At 55.3% G+C, this 16,350-nt stretch overlaps 1 protein-coding gene across 12 annotated transcripts; it reads left to right on the top strand.

Moving 5' to 3' along the window:
• The first annotated feature begins 1,484 nt into the window (after positions 1-1,484).
• CCDC120 (coiled-coil domain containing 120) lies at positions 1,485-16,252 on the top strand. Of its 12 annotated transcripts, none has more exons than XM_067023470.1 (12): positions 1,497-1,790; positions 5,721-5,884; positions 9,134-9,233; positions 9,402-9,492; positions 9,620-9,753; positions 10,420-10,560; positions 10,907-11,210; positions 11,557-11,619; positions 11,920-12,094; positions 12,226-12,324; positions 13,651-14,565; positions 15,070-16,252. In XM_067023470.1, exons 4-12 carry the CDS (start codon positions 9,444-9,446, stop codon positions 15,182-15,184), a joined length of 1,995 nt encoding a protein of 664 aa, XP_066879571.1. In that variant the 5' UTR covers positions 1,497-1,790; positions 5,721-5,884; positions 9,134-9,233; positions 9,402-9,443; the 3' UTR covers positions 15,185-16,252. The 12 variants fall into 12 exon arrangements, with proteins under 12 accessions (XP_066879573.1, XP_066879571.1, XP_066879569.1 ...); XM_067023468.1 differs by having other exon boundaries at positions 11,530-11,619; XM_067023471.1 differs by having other exon boundaries at positions 9,134-9,283.
• The last annotated feature ends 98 nt before the right edge of the window (positions 16,253-16,350 follow it).

Genomic DNA, 16,350 nt, shown 5'->3' with positions numbered 1-16,350 from the left:
AAGACCCGATGTAACCAAATTAATTAATTAATTAATTTAAAAAGTTATTTGGGCATGAGGGATCTTATAGGGATAATGAAAATGCTCTAAAACTGGATTGTGGTGATTGTTGCACACTTGGGTAACTTTACTAAAATAATTGAATTGAATTGCATGCTTAAAATCAGTGACATTTATGATATGCAAATTATACCTCAATTAAATTGTTTTAAGAAAAGATCATTGTCACAACAATGTGAATGTACTTAATGCCACTGAACTGTACACTTAAGAATGGCTAAAACAGTAAATTTTATGTTATAGATGTTTTACCACAGTAAAGAAAAATGTAATAACTGCAAAAAAAAAGAAAAGATTGTTGGAGGATGCTTTGTAATATATTAGAGTCACTGAAGAATGATTTAGGGTGTGGATAAGAGTCATTGGAGGGCTTGAGGGACACATTTGGGGTCACTGGAGTATGATTTGGAGGTTCAATTAGGTAACTACAGAAAGTTAGTGGTTATGGAGGTTTGTTGAGGACTGTTGGAGAGTCCCTCAACTTCGGGGTCGGAGTTTGGATCAGTGGAATGTGGTTTGGAGGTGGAGAGGGTGTTGGAGGGTAGTTTGAAGTGCGGTTGGGGTGTCCACCTTGAGTAGTTGGGAGTACATGGGAGTTTTGCCAGGAGTGGGGTTGGTCAGTGGAAGGTTTGGTGGTGGTGGTGGTGGTGGTGGGAGTTCATGGACCATGGTTTGGAGTTAGAGCAGGTGACTGTTGGAATTGATCTGGTGTGCAAGTGCGGGCCACTCCAAAGGTAGTTGAGAATGTTTGGGGTGGTGTTGAGGGCTCTTTAGTCCCATTTGGGGATCAATAGAGTATGGTTAGGACGGTACATGGAGAGTGGTTTAGGGTCATGGAGGGTGTTTTGGGTGCATATTGGGGGTAGAGGGAGGGTGATTTGGAAGTGCTCTTTGGAGGTTAACAGTTTCAGGGCTGATTGTAGATCGTTTGGGGGAACAACTTGGGGGTATTGGAGGGTAGCTTATTCGTACAGCTTGGGTGTCCAAGGAAGGCAGATTGGGGGTACTGCTTTGGGATTCAATGGACAGTAGTTTGGGGATACAATTTGGGAGATGATGGAGTGTGGTTTGGAGTGCATTTGGGGCACCAGAGGGTAGTTGGGGTAATTTAGAAGTGTGGTGGTGGCTGATAGAAGGCAGTCTGTGGGTAATTCTTGGGTGTTCGTTGCGGGGTGAATTGGGGTGAGGGGCGCTAGTCGGATCACTGAGGGGGCGTGGCCTCGGTAGGGGACAGCTCCACGGCCCTCGAGAAAGCGTGTGCGCAAGCGCTCCGAATTGGTTCGCTCCTGGCGCTCCCAGGGCAGGGGAAAAAAAAAAGAAAAGAAAAAAAAAACCACGAAGATCCGAACTGGCGCCTGCGCACTTTGTCTCCGCCGCTGCTGTGGTCTCGCGCCCCGCCCCCTATCTCTCCCCCCCCCACCCCGCCCCTCCAGGCTAGCGCTCAGCGGCGGAGGTGGCGGTGCCGTTGGGAGCGGATAGACCTGAGTTGAAGGTGGGGGGCCGGGGTCCACTGCCCTCGGCCGAGCGGCTGCTACCCTCCCACCCTCCCCGCGCCCCCCGTCTGGCCCCCAGGGTTAATAGTCGCACGGCCGAACGCGGCCCACGGGCAGGGCGCGGAAGGGGAGTAGGCACGAGCCCGGGAACGAGCTGGGGGCAGCAAGGGAGGGGCGCTCCCACCACTCTTTCAGGCCTGCACCGACCCCGCCTACGCCGCGGGGCGAGGACCCTCGGTGAGTAACGCCCGCTTGGGGTTGGAAGGGAGGAGACGGCGGGGTGAAGGCCCCGAAACGCTGACCGGCGATGTACCTGCTGGCACACCCCCGACCTCTGACCCCGTGGTCTCCCCCTCGACCCCTGCCTTACCTGGCTACATCTTATTTTAACCTCGAATCCCGGCCAGTCTTGGCCCCAGGAGCTCTGGTCTGACCCCTGACCTAACCATATTTTGGCCTGGTGTGATCCTCAACCCCTGTTTTGTACCTCTAAATCCAGTCCTGACCCCAAACCCCATCCAGTTATGTTCTCAGGATCCTTGACCTGACCCTAGATCCTTGCCTGACCCTGTTCCATCTCTGAAGCTCATCTTGCCTTGTCTTGATCTCCCCAGTTTCTCTCCTGATGCTTGACCTGCCTATTCTCTTGTCCAGTCCCTGAACCCCTTCCAGTCATGTCCTGTACCCCTAACCCCAGTCTGATCCAGGTTTGTCCCAATTCCTGACCTCTGACTTATGTACTTTCTGCCCACCCAGTACTTTCCCCCGGGTCCCCCTCCTGTCTCCTGAACTCCATCCTGGCCCACCACCTTTAGACTGTCCCTCTTGCCTCCTGCCATGTCCCTGCCCCCAAACCTATGCTGTTTTCCCTTGTCTTCTCTTGGCCCATCATTGTCCTCGTTCCTATCCTCATTCTGTCCTGGTCTTTTCCTGTTCCTTACCTCCACCCTGAGCCTGCTCTTTTCCCTATCCTCTTCCTTGAACCGCTGTCTTGGCCTGTCCCCCATCATGTCTTCTGACTACCGTTTTATACTGACCCTGATCCATGCCCTCCTCTTTTGTCCCCTACTGTCCCCTACTTTTTCTCTGGCCTTTGTCCATCCTAGTATCCTGGGTTCTTCTCTGTCTTATCTTTTGACCTCCATCCTACAACTCTGATTCTGTTTTGTCCCTTATACCCCTTCCTGTCCTGTGTCTTCATTCTGTCCCAACCCCAGGCCCCTGTTTTGCCCCTTACCATGCCCCTCCACACTGTTCAGATCTCCCTTCTTCGTAACACCCACTTTCCATCTCCTCTGAGCCCAGAGGGACAGGGGTTCCATTATACCCTGACCATGAACTTGGAGGTTCCACTGTACCTATTATCTCTGAAATTCATCCCAAATGCTTCTCTTAGCATGAGCAAGAGCAAGCAGCTTTGTGGGCCCCGTGAGGCTGAGGGAGTTTTCACATGTGATTTCCCCCACCCAGTGATCTCACACAGAGCTTGCATTTCTCTCCCTGTCCCAGGAGGGCATGGAACTGTTCCTGTGCCCCCTACCCTCTCCAAGTGTGAAAGAACACCCTAAATTATTCAGTGACTCTCTGGGAGTCTGTGAGGTCTGGGTCATGTTTCCAGCCTTGCTAGGTTGGGGGCTGCCCCATGTAGGGGTGGGGGACTCAGGGGTATGTGTGAGTCTTCTAGGTCATGTTACCCCCATCTCCTGGTCTTGATCCCAGGTTCAGTGATCCCTGCTTTCCTGGCCTGGAAAAAAGTCCATCCTAGGCCAGAGGCTTCAGGGCTTAGTAGGGGTAGGATGGGGGCAGGAGTTTATCTTCCTCCTGTCAGCAGTAAGCAGTACAAATCTTGATGCTGAGTCCATCCTACCTCTGTGGGCAGGTCTGTGTGTATTGGGGGGCCTCTGTTAGAATCAGGCTCATCCAGTAGTGACAATAACAACAACAAGAAAATTAAGAAGTTCTCTTACTGTCTGAATCGCCTTGATTTTGAGGACAGACAGGGAGAATTTGAATAGTGAGGAAGTAACATGTCATTCAATTATGTTTTATTACCATATTTCTCATAGAGAATAGTGAGAGTTTGAATAATGAAATATCAGACCTGTTTCATTTATCCAAAACAGGTATCCAAACCTATTAATAACAACACACACATCCCTCACTGTCCCAGTATATTTGGTACACAAGTTCCGAGAGGGAGAGTTTGGATAGTTCAGACAGTGAAAGATATTGTTACCTGAAGTTATTTTGTTTCTGCATTTTGCAGAGTGAGTAGGGAGAATTCAGATAACGAGGGATAATGGCTCTAACTCAGAAATGTATTCAAATCTATTCATTTTCCTGTGCTCTAGTGGCAAGAGTTGGGATAGTAAGGGTACCGCATTATATAAATGTATTTGGTTCCTCTATTTTGCCTGGTGAGTAAGGAAAGCTCAGAGAGTGAGGGATACCAGTCCTATCTCAAAAATGTATCCAAATCCATTCAGTTCCTGTATTTGGATAGTGAGAGTTAAGACAATTTTTCTGAATATATTTGGTTCCTGCATTTTTGATGTTGAGGAGGGAGAGGTTGGATAATGAGGGAAAACAGCTCTGTTTCAAATATGTCTGGTTTGGCAAGTAAGGAGGGTTCTATATCTGGGTGGCAAGTGGGGAGGGTTTCGAGGCTGAGGGATACCAGCTGTGTCTCAAAGTGTGTGTGTGTGTGTGTGTGTGTGTGTGTGTGTGTGTGTGTGTGTGTGTATTGGATTCCTGAGTTCGGACTGGGAGGAATACTTGTAATTATGTTTGACATATTACATATACATATTGAGCACTTACCATGGGCCAGGCACTGTCATAAGCAAGCTTTGAATGTCTTAGCTCCTGTCATACTCCCAACCCCCCTGTGAGTGTTATACTTCTGTCGGCACCCCCATTTTACAGATGAAGACATTGAAGCACAGAGAAGTTGAGTGACTTGTCCAAGCAGTCACACAGCCGGGAAGTGGCAGAGCTGGGTTGAATCTCAGACCCACCACTTGCTAGCCCTATGGGAGGCCACAGGAGGCGCAGGTCCCCGCTGGGGTGGGGCTTACAGGTGGTTGTATTCCAGACTGTTAAAAGCTGTGGACCAGGTCAATGATGTGTGTGGGTGACTCCGCCTTGCCTGGCCCAAGAGACCCAGTTACCTGCTCTTCCCTCCTTACTCTCACCCCAGCCCACTTCTGCCTGAGTTTATTATTGTAGTTATTAACAGTTGTTAACGATGTGGTATGAGTTTTCTTGCACTTTGAAATGTCTTCTGAAGTTACTTTGGCCTCCATTGGCTCTGTTAGCACCGTTTACCCATTTTCCAAATGCAGAAATCTAAGCCTTGAGACTCAATCAGCATTGCTGGCCAGATAACACTTGTCCCTCTCGGCTCTGATTTTTTTTTTGGCTACGCCACACGGCTTGCGGGATCTTAGTCCCCCGACCAGGGATCGAACCCATGCCCCCTGCAGTGGAAGTGCGGAGTTCTAACCACTGGACCACCAGCGAATTCAGCTCTGATTTTATAAACATCCCCCTTCCCAGCCTCCTTGGTGTCCCACAAGAGCTGGGAGAGGCCATGGCTGAGAGGACACTCCCCGCCAACACCCAGCTGCCCACCCTGTGGCTGCTGCCTCCATCAGCCCCAGGCAGTGAAGGGAGGGAGAAGGGGGGTGATGAAAGGGGCCTTTGTGTCCCTTGCGGGAAATCTCACACCCAAGGAGAAAGGTGAACAGGGTGGCGGGGGAAGCCTCAGTAACACGTACACTGGGTACGCTGGGGTACACTGGGCGTTGCTGATACAGAGCAAGTTCCTCTCCAGGCTTGGCCCACCTGCCAAGTGGAGAGGGAGCTTTCCTCACTCTGCTCTTTCACATCTTGGTGTGGGCTGCTGTCGGGGCCTGGGTTGGGTTTGGGCCCTGAGGTCACAGAGCAGATGGTCCCAAATGCAGCTCAAGATGTGTGGTGTGTGCCGGGGCAGGCCCAAAGCCCAGGTGGTGCTGTGTGGGAAGCAGTACATCACAGAGACTCAGAGCCCTCCATTTCCTTGATTCCTGGCCAGAAATGCCCCAGGAGGTGGGGGGAGGAACTGGGGAGCCCCAGCCTGGATGTGAAGAAGCATGAGCCCTGTTTCCCACTCCTCCTCCTTTGCAGGAGTTGCCTCTGTCAACTTGCAACCCAGGACCCAGCCCCCTGAGTTCTGATTCTACCTGCTCTCATGCCTCTGTGACCAGAATCGGGCCTCTTCACTTCTGCGAGCCCCAGCTTTCATCTCTCCAAGCTGGCTATGAGGAGCTGGGTCTGTGCCATCCTCCCAGGTTTGTAGGGGTCAGGAGGGGTTAAACCACCAGTGTGTTTCTTCCGTTTGCTGGGATGATTTCTTCTGAAGCTGCAGAAGGTGGTAGGGTCTTGAGACATGGTCTCTCCTTAGAAAAGTGGACCTTGTCTGTCCCAACTTGGGAAACTATTACCCCAGTGAGGGTGGGAATTGCCTTAAGACCTTCTCCCACCCCTGCCTTGCCCTGGGAGGAAAGGGTAGGGGTGTCAGGAATGTGAAGTGCTGCCAAGAGACGCACACCTGAGGTACCACAAGTCCTCTCCTGTGCTTACAACTCCCCAGACCTCCATCCCTTGGCTCCCAGGTAGTACCCTAGGGTCTGATCTGGGTACTTGGACAGTACCAGAGGCAGTCGCCGCTCCCGCGGCCCTTAGCCCTTCTTCCTCAGTCCTCTGTTAGGTGTATGGGGTGAGGGGGGAGATCCAGGCTCTCTTCTTGGCCGTGCTGGACACCCTGAGGGGACTTGGCTCCAAGACAGCTCCTAAGGGTGGCCGGAGCCCTGGTGTCAGGCAGGCAAGGGTTAAAAGGTATGGGCTGGCCCGGTCCCTGGCCAGGTAGGTTGGGCCATTGCCTAGTGGGAGGCGGCCTAGGCATCCGCCACTGCGCTCACCCGCTTATTGCCACTACCAGCCGGAGCAGGGCCTGGTCGAGACGACTATTTTCTGAGGTACCTGAGGCCACCCCACAGCACCTCTCTGCTCTGGCATTGGTGAGCACCTGGGAACAGTGGGCCCAGGGGCGAGGGGTGGGCGGAGAAGGGCACAGGGTGTGCTAAAGTTCTGCGGGAGAGAGCCAGGTCTATGTGAGAGGCACAGCGAGGAAGGAGGGCCTGGCTAGAGGGGCGAAGCCTAAAATGTCCAATTTCCTTTCCTGGCATGAAGCCGATTCCTTGCCGGAAGTGGACGAGGGGAAGGGATGGGGGAGAAGAGAAGCCAGCGTCCCTCTTCTCTACTCCCCGCTACTTCCTGTCCCCCTTCCTCCCCTGCAGGGGTAGCCTCTGCCCCCCTTCAACCTGGGGCCCAGCACCCTAGGAAAGCCCAGACTGGGCTGTTGAGAAACTACTTCCCAGCACCTGCCTGGTCCTCCACACTGTTCCCCTAGAGTGAGGGCAGTCGGGGAGGACCTCTGGGGCGGTGTGGGGAACAGTCCCAGACATTGGGAGTTTGTATTGGCTCCGAAGGTGGTGGGATGTGGAAATGGGGGTCCCACTGAGGTGTTGGGGTGCCACCCAGGTGAGGTGTCTTGCTTGTAAACAGTCATTACAGCCAGGAATTTCTTTCTCGGCTGTGGTGTCAGAAGGGCAGACCTGAAAAACCTGCTGGGCCCGCCTCTGGGTGTGGGGGGTGCCCTCTGCAGCTCTCTTGCTGCGGCCCATCTTGGGACAGGACAGGGACACAGGGTCACCAGTGGGGAGACCCAGGGGCTGGTGTGGGGCTGTGCTGGGGAGAGGACTGCTGGGACTCCCCCTTCTCACCATCTTTGTGTGGGAACCAGGCAGTCGCTGGACCCCAGGCCAATATGCAGAGGGTAGGTGAGCAGCGGCAGAGGCTTGGGAGCGGGTGTGAGCGTGTTGGGGGTGTGGAGCGTGGACCCTGCCTGATGATCCCATGACTCAGGCCCTAGCTATGTCCCCGAGGTCAGGCTGACAGGGTGGGGTCGGGGTTCCTGCGTGTACCCCATGTGGACTTCCAGGATGCCACGAGCTCCCAGGGAAGGAAGGCTCAAGGCATCCCAGTGTGCGATGTGGGACCAATCCTGGTGAACGGGCCCACTGGGGAGGAGTTGAGGTTCCCGTTGAGGTGGCGGAAGGTTTAGAGTTCCTCAAACCCAAATGGGGGCTGGGGAAGAAGGAACCCCAGGAGCCGAGGGGCAGAGGAGGCTAAGCTGGGACCTCAAGGAAAGCCTGTCATTCCGGGCAATGTCAGATCTTGGAGGGAGGTGGTGAGGGCATGTGAGCACCTCTGCAGAGCACATGCTGCTGCCTGGATGCGCAGAAAGGCTTTAGGGACTGACCCCGCCCCTGATGTTGAGGACAAGGAACCCCTGCTTTGTGGGAGGGGCACAGACCCCATGGGGTGGGTGGGAGGACTGCTGAGAAGCTGGTGGCACCCTATTAGCAGCTTGGCCACACCCCCAAAGCATAGATGGGGAAGGGGCTTGAACCCACCCCTCCGTGGCTGCCTGGGTCTTCACACCTGACCACCATGTCATGACAAAGTGTGAGGTAGGTGGGGATGGGACCTCTGTGGCCTCATGAGGTGCTCCCAATCACCTGCCACCGAGGTCAGGCCAGGTGGTGGGAGGTGATGTCACCTGGCTGCCCAGCTGGGGACTGAGCAGGCTGTGGGACGGAGGGAGCAAACTCCAGAGGAAGGGATGAGGGCAGGGCTGGCAGCCAGCCAGGGCCGGCTCCATCGGTCAACCAGGGTGTCTGGGGGCAGAGGAGGAGGCAGGAGGCAGTCAGCTTGTTATCTGCAGCTGTGGGCTCTGCCACTCCCAGTCCCAGCAGGCTGACTTCCCTGTTCCGGGTGCAGGACAGGCTGGCTTGCGGGGAGGGGCCGGAGGGGTCCTGAGGCCAAGTGAACGCTCTCCCTGCCGCACCAGGGCCACGGGATAGAGTTGGGACAAGTAGCGACCCACAGACCACAGTCATTCTTTTATTCACCCAGCAGACTTGCATTGAGCACTTGCTGTGTGCACAGAAGTGTTCTGAGTGCCAGAGATACTGATACATTTTCTGTCCTCATAAATGTACAAGGGAGGCACAGTCTTGTTTGACAGCAGTTGTGAGGGGACATAATGCAGGGGCCCACCTCCGGAAGTGACACTGAAGCCCCGGAATATAAGAGAGAACCACGGGCTGGAGTGGCGAGAGGTGAAAAGTGCACTCCGGACAGCGGCGGCAGCCTGCACAAAGGCCTGGAGGCCTGATGGGCTGGGAGCTTATGAGGGATTGGTGGGGTTCAGCACCTCTAGTAAGGGGGAGTGTTGGACCCGAGGAGTGGGCCTGGCTACATCCATAGCCAAGGGCAGGTTATTTCATCTCCTTGTGTCTTACTTTCCTCATCTCTAAAATGGGGGTAATAATAATCACAGAACTGCCATCACAGGGTGGTTGTGAAGATTCAATGTGGCATAGAAGGTAACTGTTCCAGGCACCCAGGTGCTTAATAAATGGCTACTGTTCTTGTAGTTGGTTGAATCTGTACCATTAATTCTCCCTTCCCAGGCAAGACTCCTGACTGTGGCCCATGGGCCTCTGAGGAGGCATTGTAAGGCCGCCCAGCTCCCCACTTGCTGTGCTCCCACTCAATGGGAAGGGAACCAAGGTACCAGGGCCTTGACATTGACACAGATTCCGAGAGGGCAGGCCAAGCAGGTGGGCGGGGTCAGAGTACCCCTTATTCCCAGCTGGGGTGTGGGAACCTGGGTAGAGGGGGAGGTTGGCGGTGCACACCGGATGTGCTTCCTCAGTGGCTCCTGTGCATCACTGCTAGGCCTTGTCCAGCCATCAGCCACAGCCTCTTGACAGCACCAGGATGGAAGTCAAAGGTCAGCTGATCAGCTCTCCCACCTTCAGTGCCTCAGGTTAGTATCTGGTTCCCTCCCCTGCTCTGAGTCACCACCTGCCCACTTGGGAAGGGTTGGTCCCTGGCCCCACAGCTGCCCCAGGCTGCCCTGATTGCTCCCCGATCCTTGCTCCCTCTGTGTCCAGCTGCCCTGTTTGGAGAGGCTGCCCCCCAGGTGAAGTCAGAGCGTCTGCGGGGGCTGCTCGACCGTCAGCGGACCCTGCAGGAGGCCCTGAGCCTGAAACTTCAGGAGCTACGAAAAGTGTGTCTCCAGGAGGCGGTGAGGGCCGGACCCTAAGGGTGTCGGTGGGGGGTGAGGAGCAGGCATGAGGTAGGCAGACTGCGGTGGTGCTTGCTGAGCCCCTTGTCTGAGCTGTACATTCCCCAAAGCTCAGCTTGCATGTCTGAGAATCAATAAAATGTGGTGATATTTTGCCACCATCCCCTATCAACAATTTGAAATCCAAAAAAAACTCAGAAACAAAACAAAACAAGTTATTTTCAAAACTTGGCAGTGAAACCTGACCTGAACTGACATGGGGTGATTTATAGTTTCGATTTACCCCCCTTGCTGTGAATGTCCACACAGTTTGCCAGAAATAATAATGCAGTTCAGAGCATGCAGCCCAGGCCCTGAAGGGAATGTCATATAATATGCAGTGTACAGATGGTGTCACTTTTATAAAAACTATGAAAGTCTGGATTCCAAAGCAGGTCTCCCTGCCTCCCGTGCCCACTGCCCCAGGGACTTAGGCCACTGAGGGGCTGAGAGTCTCTGCTGCACACCCACCTGGTGGAGAATTGGGAGGAGGAAGAGAAATAACAGGCATGGGTGCTGAGCAGGGCTGGGCTCCTAGTAGGACTTCTGTACCTTCGGGGGTCGTTACTGCTTTGCCACATCCCCCCAACTAACCCTTGGTAGTCTCTGACCCCCGCCCCCGCCCAGGAGCTGACTGGCCAGCTGCCCCCCGAGTGCCCACTGGAGCCTGGTGAACGGCCCCAGTTGGTCCGTCGGCGGCCACCTGCAGCCCGTGCCTATCCTCCACTGCACCCCAATCCAGCACACCACTCCTTGTGCCCTGCCAAGGTGAGCAGATGGGCGTGCAGAGCAACATGGGGGTGGGACAGGAGCCCGGAGGAAGCCGAGAGCGGGTTGCAGCCAGGGGAAGGAGAGGCTAAGGTGAGGAGGGAAGGAGCTTGAGGGAGGTGGGTTCCAGGTCTGAGAGAGGATGCTGGTCCCTGTCAGGATAGGCCTCTCACCCCCAGGAAGATGAAGAGGCCCAGCCCTAATCCACACAGGCCCTGCCCCCAGAGGGAGAATAGGCCACCCCCAGGAGGGGCAGGCCCCGCCTCCAGCATAGCTGGGCTCTGACCCCACTTGGTCCTGGAGCTTGGCCATTTCCCTTTCTGTCCTGTCCCACCCTCTCGGGTAGGCCCCGCAGGAGCTGGCGCTCGAGGCCCTGGAGCGCGAAGTGTCAGTGCAGCAGCAGATTGCGGCAGCTGCCCGCCGCCTGGCCTTGGCCCCTGAGCTCAGCGCCGAGCAGCGCCGACGTCGGCGCCAGGTCCAGGCAGATGCTTTGCGGAGGCTGCATGAGCTGGAGGAGCAGCTCGGGGATGTCCGGGCCCACCTGGGTCTCCCGGGGATCCCGCCGCCCCAGCCCCTGCCGCTGTCCACTGGGGCAGTTATCACTGCCCAGGGAGTCTGCCTGGGCACGCGCCTCGCTCAGCTCAGCCAAGGTGAGCCAGGCCCTGTCACCCCACCGATGAAAGCGGGAAGGTGGGCATTGGCTAAGGGACATGGTAGAGGTGGAGTGGGTGAGCAGCCAGTGAAAAGTGGGAGGTAGGCAGAACTTAAGGGGCCCTACCATTAAGACAAATTGTGTAAACTGGCTCCTGGGCAAGGCTGGGGCCATTGGGAATCAGTGTCAGGAAAGTGAGGGACCAAGCATCTGGTGGTCTTGGATTTTGGTAAAGGTGGATTCTTGGGAAGTGTATGGGATGGGGAGGAGACGGCCCAGTGGTGTAAGGGGATGGCACCCAGACCTTTCATTGATAGGCCTGGGTCTCCCCTTCCTACCTGTAGAGGACGTAGTACTGCACTCGGAGAGCAGCTCCCTCTCAGAGTCTGGGGCCAGCCATGATAATGGTGAGGACCCCTGTCCCCCAAATCCGCCCATCCTTTGATGCTTAGCCCCCACCCTCCCTCTTCAGCTCCTCTTTAGCCATGACCCATCCTCCTGTGGAGCCCCCATTTTCTTTGCTTCAATCCTCCCGGCCCACCCCATCAGCCCCAGTTCCTGCCTCATCCCTTAGCTCTTCCTCAGTCTGTCCTACCCGTTTAGCCCTCTGGCCCTCCCTACCTCCCTAGCCCCTGCCCTTTGCTTTGCCCACAACCCTTCAGGCACCCTCCCATTGAATTCTCACTCACTTTCTCCCTTCCACCCAGAGGAGCCCCGTGGCTGCTTCCCTCTGGCTGAGCGCCCTTCACCACCGAAGGTCTGGGACCAGCTGCGGGCAGTATCTGGGGGCAGCCCTGAGCGGCGAACCCCATGGAAACCACCCCCGTCGGATCTTTATGGGGATCTGAAGAGCCGGCGGAACTCTGTGGCCAGCCCCACCAGGTGAGGGTGAGCCCCTCCCCTCCTTCCCCAGGAGCCAGGAGTGGGAGCTGAGCCTGGGCTGGCAGTTGGACCTGCTGCTAGGTACGGTCTCTAACCTGGACCCCAACCTGGGCCCGCTCGTCTCTGTCTAGCCCCACACGCTCGCTGCCCAGGAGTGCCTCCAGTTTTGAGGGGCGAAGTGTGCCTGCCACCCCTGTCCTCACCCGGGGCGCTGGCCCCCAGCTCTGCAAGTAAGTGGACTCTGAGGGTGAGATTGAAGACCAGAGGAGGGAACCGGTAGTTCTAACTGGGGGTGTTGGGGAGAGCATTATCAAAGGGTGTGGGACATGAAAGACTGGGCTTTGAATCTATCAGTTTTATTCTGATCTTCTATGTAGGTTGTACGAAAACGCAAGAATTTTATTTTTGTTTCAGAACTTTTATTCATAATGCACCCTATTGCATGATAAAGAAATATAGGTAAAATATCTTTTGGAATATGCCATATGTGTGTATGTGTAATATCACATTATAAATAATTTTTTTTAATTGACCAAAGAAAGAAAAAAAGAAAAGAAAGGCTGGGTTTTGAAAGGTGAATAGGAGTTGTCTTGGTGGAGAAGGGGTGGGGATTTGGGGCAGAAGCACCAAAGTTTGAGAATGGGCTTTTCTGTGCATTTTGGGCAAGTCATTTCCCTTCTCTGAATCTTTGTCTCCTCATTTGTGAAATGGGGATAAAAATATCTGCCTGTGGAAGATACTGTAGGCATAAATGAGTTCTGGTTAACATGTACTGCGTACCTACTATCTGCTAGGAATCAGTGCTTTACTTGGTATCAAACTCATTTAATTGTCACAACATCCCTGTGAGGTCGGTGCTATTATTATTCCCATTTTAGAGATGAGGAAACTGAGACACAGAGAGGTTAAGTAACTTGCTAGTAAACTGAAGACCTGGTATTTGAACCCAGGCAAGTTTGACTTAAGAGTCCATGCTTTTAACCATGGTACTCTACTACTTCTTAAACAAATATGTACTTACTAAGTGCCTACTTTTTCCGGACTTTGAACAAAACAAAGTCCCCATCCTTGTGACACTTACATTCTATGAATAGTGGCTGTTGGGATGATAGTTTGGGGTGGTTCATACACATGATGGGACAGAGAATTCAGGAAGGGTCTTGAATTCCTGGCCTAAGGTTTAGGACCTCATGTTAGAGGAGGCAGGGAGCCCTGAGAAGCACCTTAGCAGGGGATGAGGGGTCAGATGTGTTAGGAAGAGCCCTCCGCCCTCCCCTGCTAGCATTTCCTCTTGAGCCCTAACATCTCCCTCGGAGCTAACAGTCCCAGGCACCCCCGTACATTTTTAACCCCTCTGCTTCCCAGTCTGTGGCAGAACCTCTGCTGCTCTTTACATGCCACTACCTTTCACCTTTTTACACACAGCTTCTAATCCTGGGCCCATTTTGGAGGTGTGGAAGTGAAGGGTCAGAGAGAGGCAGGATAGGGAGGGCACTCATCCCATCTCCCTGATATTTCTGACCCTTCTCCCATCACCCCCACCTCTGCGCCCCCAGACCTGAAGGCCTCCATTCTCGCCAGTGGTCCGGCAGCCAGGACTCCCAGATGGGCTTCCCCCGAGCGGACCCTGTCTCCGACCGTGCCTCCCTCTTCGCAGCTCGCACCCGCCGCAGCAATAGCTCCGAGGCCCTGCTGGTGGACCGGGCAGCTAGTGGGGGAGCTGGCTCCCCGCCTGCGCCTCTGGTTCCCCCTGCCGCTGGTCCCCCAGTCTGCAAGAGCAGTGAGGTGCTATATGAGCGCCCCCAACCAACTCCTGCCTTCTCCTCCCGCACGGCTGGCCCCCCAGACCCTCCCCGGGCTGCCCGGCCCAGCTCAGCCGCCCCTGCCTCCCGCGGGGTCCCCCGGCTCCCGCCTGTGTGTGGGGACTTCCTCTTGGACTACTCCCTGGACCGGGGCCTGCCCCGCGGTGGCGGCGGGACAGGCTGGGGGGAGCTGCTGCCCGCAGCTGAGGTCCCAGGACCCCTCTCCCGCCGTGACGGGCTCCTCGCCATGCTCCCAGGCCCACCACCTGTGTATGCAGCTGATGGCAGCAGCCCCCTCCTCCGCAGCAAGGACCCCCACAGCCGTGCCACCCGCACCAAGCCCTGTGGCCTGCCCCTGGAGGCCGCTGAGGGCCCAGAGGTGCATCCCAACCCTCTGCTGTGGATGCCCCCACCCGCCCGTATCCCTCCAGCTGGTGAGCGCAGCGGCCACAAGAACCTTGCCCTGGAGGGGCTGCGGGACTGGTACATCCGGAACTCGGGACTGGCCACAGGGCCCCAGCGCCGGCCTGGGCTCCCCCACATGGGCCCGCAGCACCCGCCCTTCCTCCATGCCCGCTGCTATGAGGTGGGCCAGGCGCTGTATGGGGCCCCCAGCCAGGCACCACTCCCGCACTCAAGGAGTTTCACGGCGCCCCCTGTCTCCGGCAGGTATGGGGGGTGCTTTTACTGATGGGTAGGGGTGTCTTGAGGCAGATGGCAAAGGTATCCAGGCCAGGGAGCCAGCTAGTCATGGTAGCTAATGACATGGACCACGAAAGAAGTAGCTGCAGCCTTGGCCCCGGGTCACTGGGCCCTGCCTGACTCTCATTAATTAGTCCATGGGGTCACAGTGGAGGGGTATCTTGGGTCCTAGTAGCAGCAGTTCTTCACCAAGCTAATACAAGAATTTTAATATTTGAACAACCAGTGCATGTCAGCTGAAAATGAGCCTTGAAACTAGGGTGCTGGGAGGAAGGGACGTCCTGTGCCCCTTGCCTTTCTCTTCCTCTTTTCACCACGCCCCACACTTGCGAGCCTAAAGGTGCTGTCCTGTGCCTGCGTCCACCTCTTTAACGAGCCTCTTTTCCTCTCTCTTTCTGTGTCTTGTCCGTCTTTTCCTCTCTCCTCTGTCTTCCCACCCTGCCCTCCGGATTCCTGCTACCCCTTCTAAAGATACTACGCGGACTTCCTGTACCCCCCGGAGCTGAGCGCTCGTTTAAGTGACCTGACGCTAGAGGGGGAGCAGTCCTCCGGTTCTGACCCCCAGACCCCGGGGACACTGGTCTGACCCCTTCTCATATGCCCCTTGTTGGCCTGGGTATGACTTCAGTCTGGGGAGCACACAGCTGACCTCGCTGAGCCCTGGGGTGTGGCTGCTCTCCATCCTGCGGGGCACCAACGTGATCTTCCAAGGCCTCTGGCTCCCCGTGGGCCCACGAAGGTGTCTGACACCCTGTGTCACCTCTCATGCTGTGCTGGGGACTGGGGGCCCTCCGCCAGCTTAAAAGAGAGGAGAGGGGATGATGTAATGGGGACTCCAAGCCCCTTCCTCCATTTCTGTTTACAGTTGTGATCTAGGTATTCACTGTCTTCCCTCAACACTAGACGTTTTATAAGAAAGGAAACTGTGATCTCGTCCTGGTTGGGTTCATTCCTGTCCCCATGCCCAGCCTGTTCCATTCAGGAGCCCCCTCCACAAAACGGACCATATAGGGTCTCAGTGCCCAGTCTGGGGCAGCCAAGAGACTCCGGTGTGAACAGAACTCCCTGCCACCCCCCACTGGGGCAGTTTTTCTTGGGGAGGTGCCCACATTTGGAAGGAATGAAGTCTCTGCCCACATTTGGAAGGACTGAAGTCTGGGTGGGGGGCTTGCATTCATTTTCCCTCCCCCAGGGTGCCTGAAGGCACCCCAGTCCCTGTCTGCCTGTCTGTGCCCGCTGCCTCTGCCCACAGAGTGAGATGGCCCAGCCTTTGGCGGCAGCCTCCTCTGCCCCGACTATCCCCAGTCAGGGGGCCCCGCAGGAGGACCAAAGGGCAAAACCATTGGGTGTGTTGTGTCCTGGGATGTGGCGGTGGTGGAACCTGGCATCTGGTAGATGCCAATGAAGTCCTCAAGTGACGTCTCGCCACGGGTTATGTCACACCTTCCTTGGCTTTCCTTCCATCCACCACTTTTTAAACAAATCCACACAAGCCGTGTTTTCTATGATACCTGTCTGTGGCTTTCTGGAGCTGGGGGTTCCCCTACCCCCTTTACCTAGTGTTAAACTTTTCTTTTTGTACTAATGGATCTGGGCCCAAGACACTACCCACACTGGAAGGGGATTTCTATAATAAATGTGTAAACTGAACCCATGCATTGCTTCCCTGTCTGCCTTGCCTTGGGGGGCCCACATCTTTAGCTAAGACTAGATAATGTAGTTTTACAAGAAAAAAAAAATATAGCACCATGG

Source organism: Kogia breviceps, chromosome X, assembly GCF_026419965.1.
Source record: "Kogia breviceps isolate mKogBre1 chromosome X, mKogBre1 haplotype 1, whole genome shotgun sequence".
Taxonomy (NCBI): domain Eukaryota; kingdom Metazoa; phylum Chordata; class Mammalia; order Artiodactyla; family Physeteridae; genus Kogia; species Kogia breviceps.
Note: the sequence above shows the minus strand (reverse complement) of the source record. Positions and strands in the feature narration are given on the sequence as shown.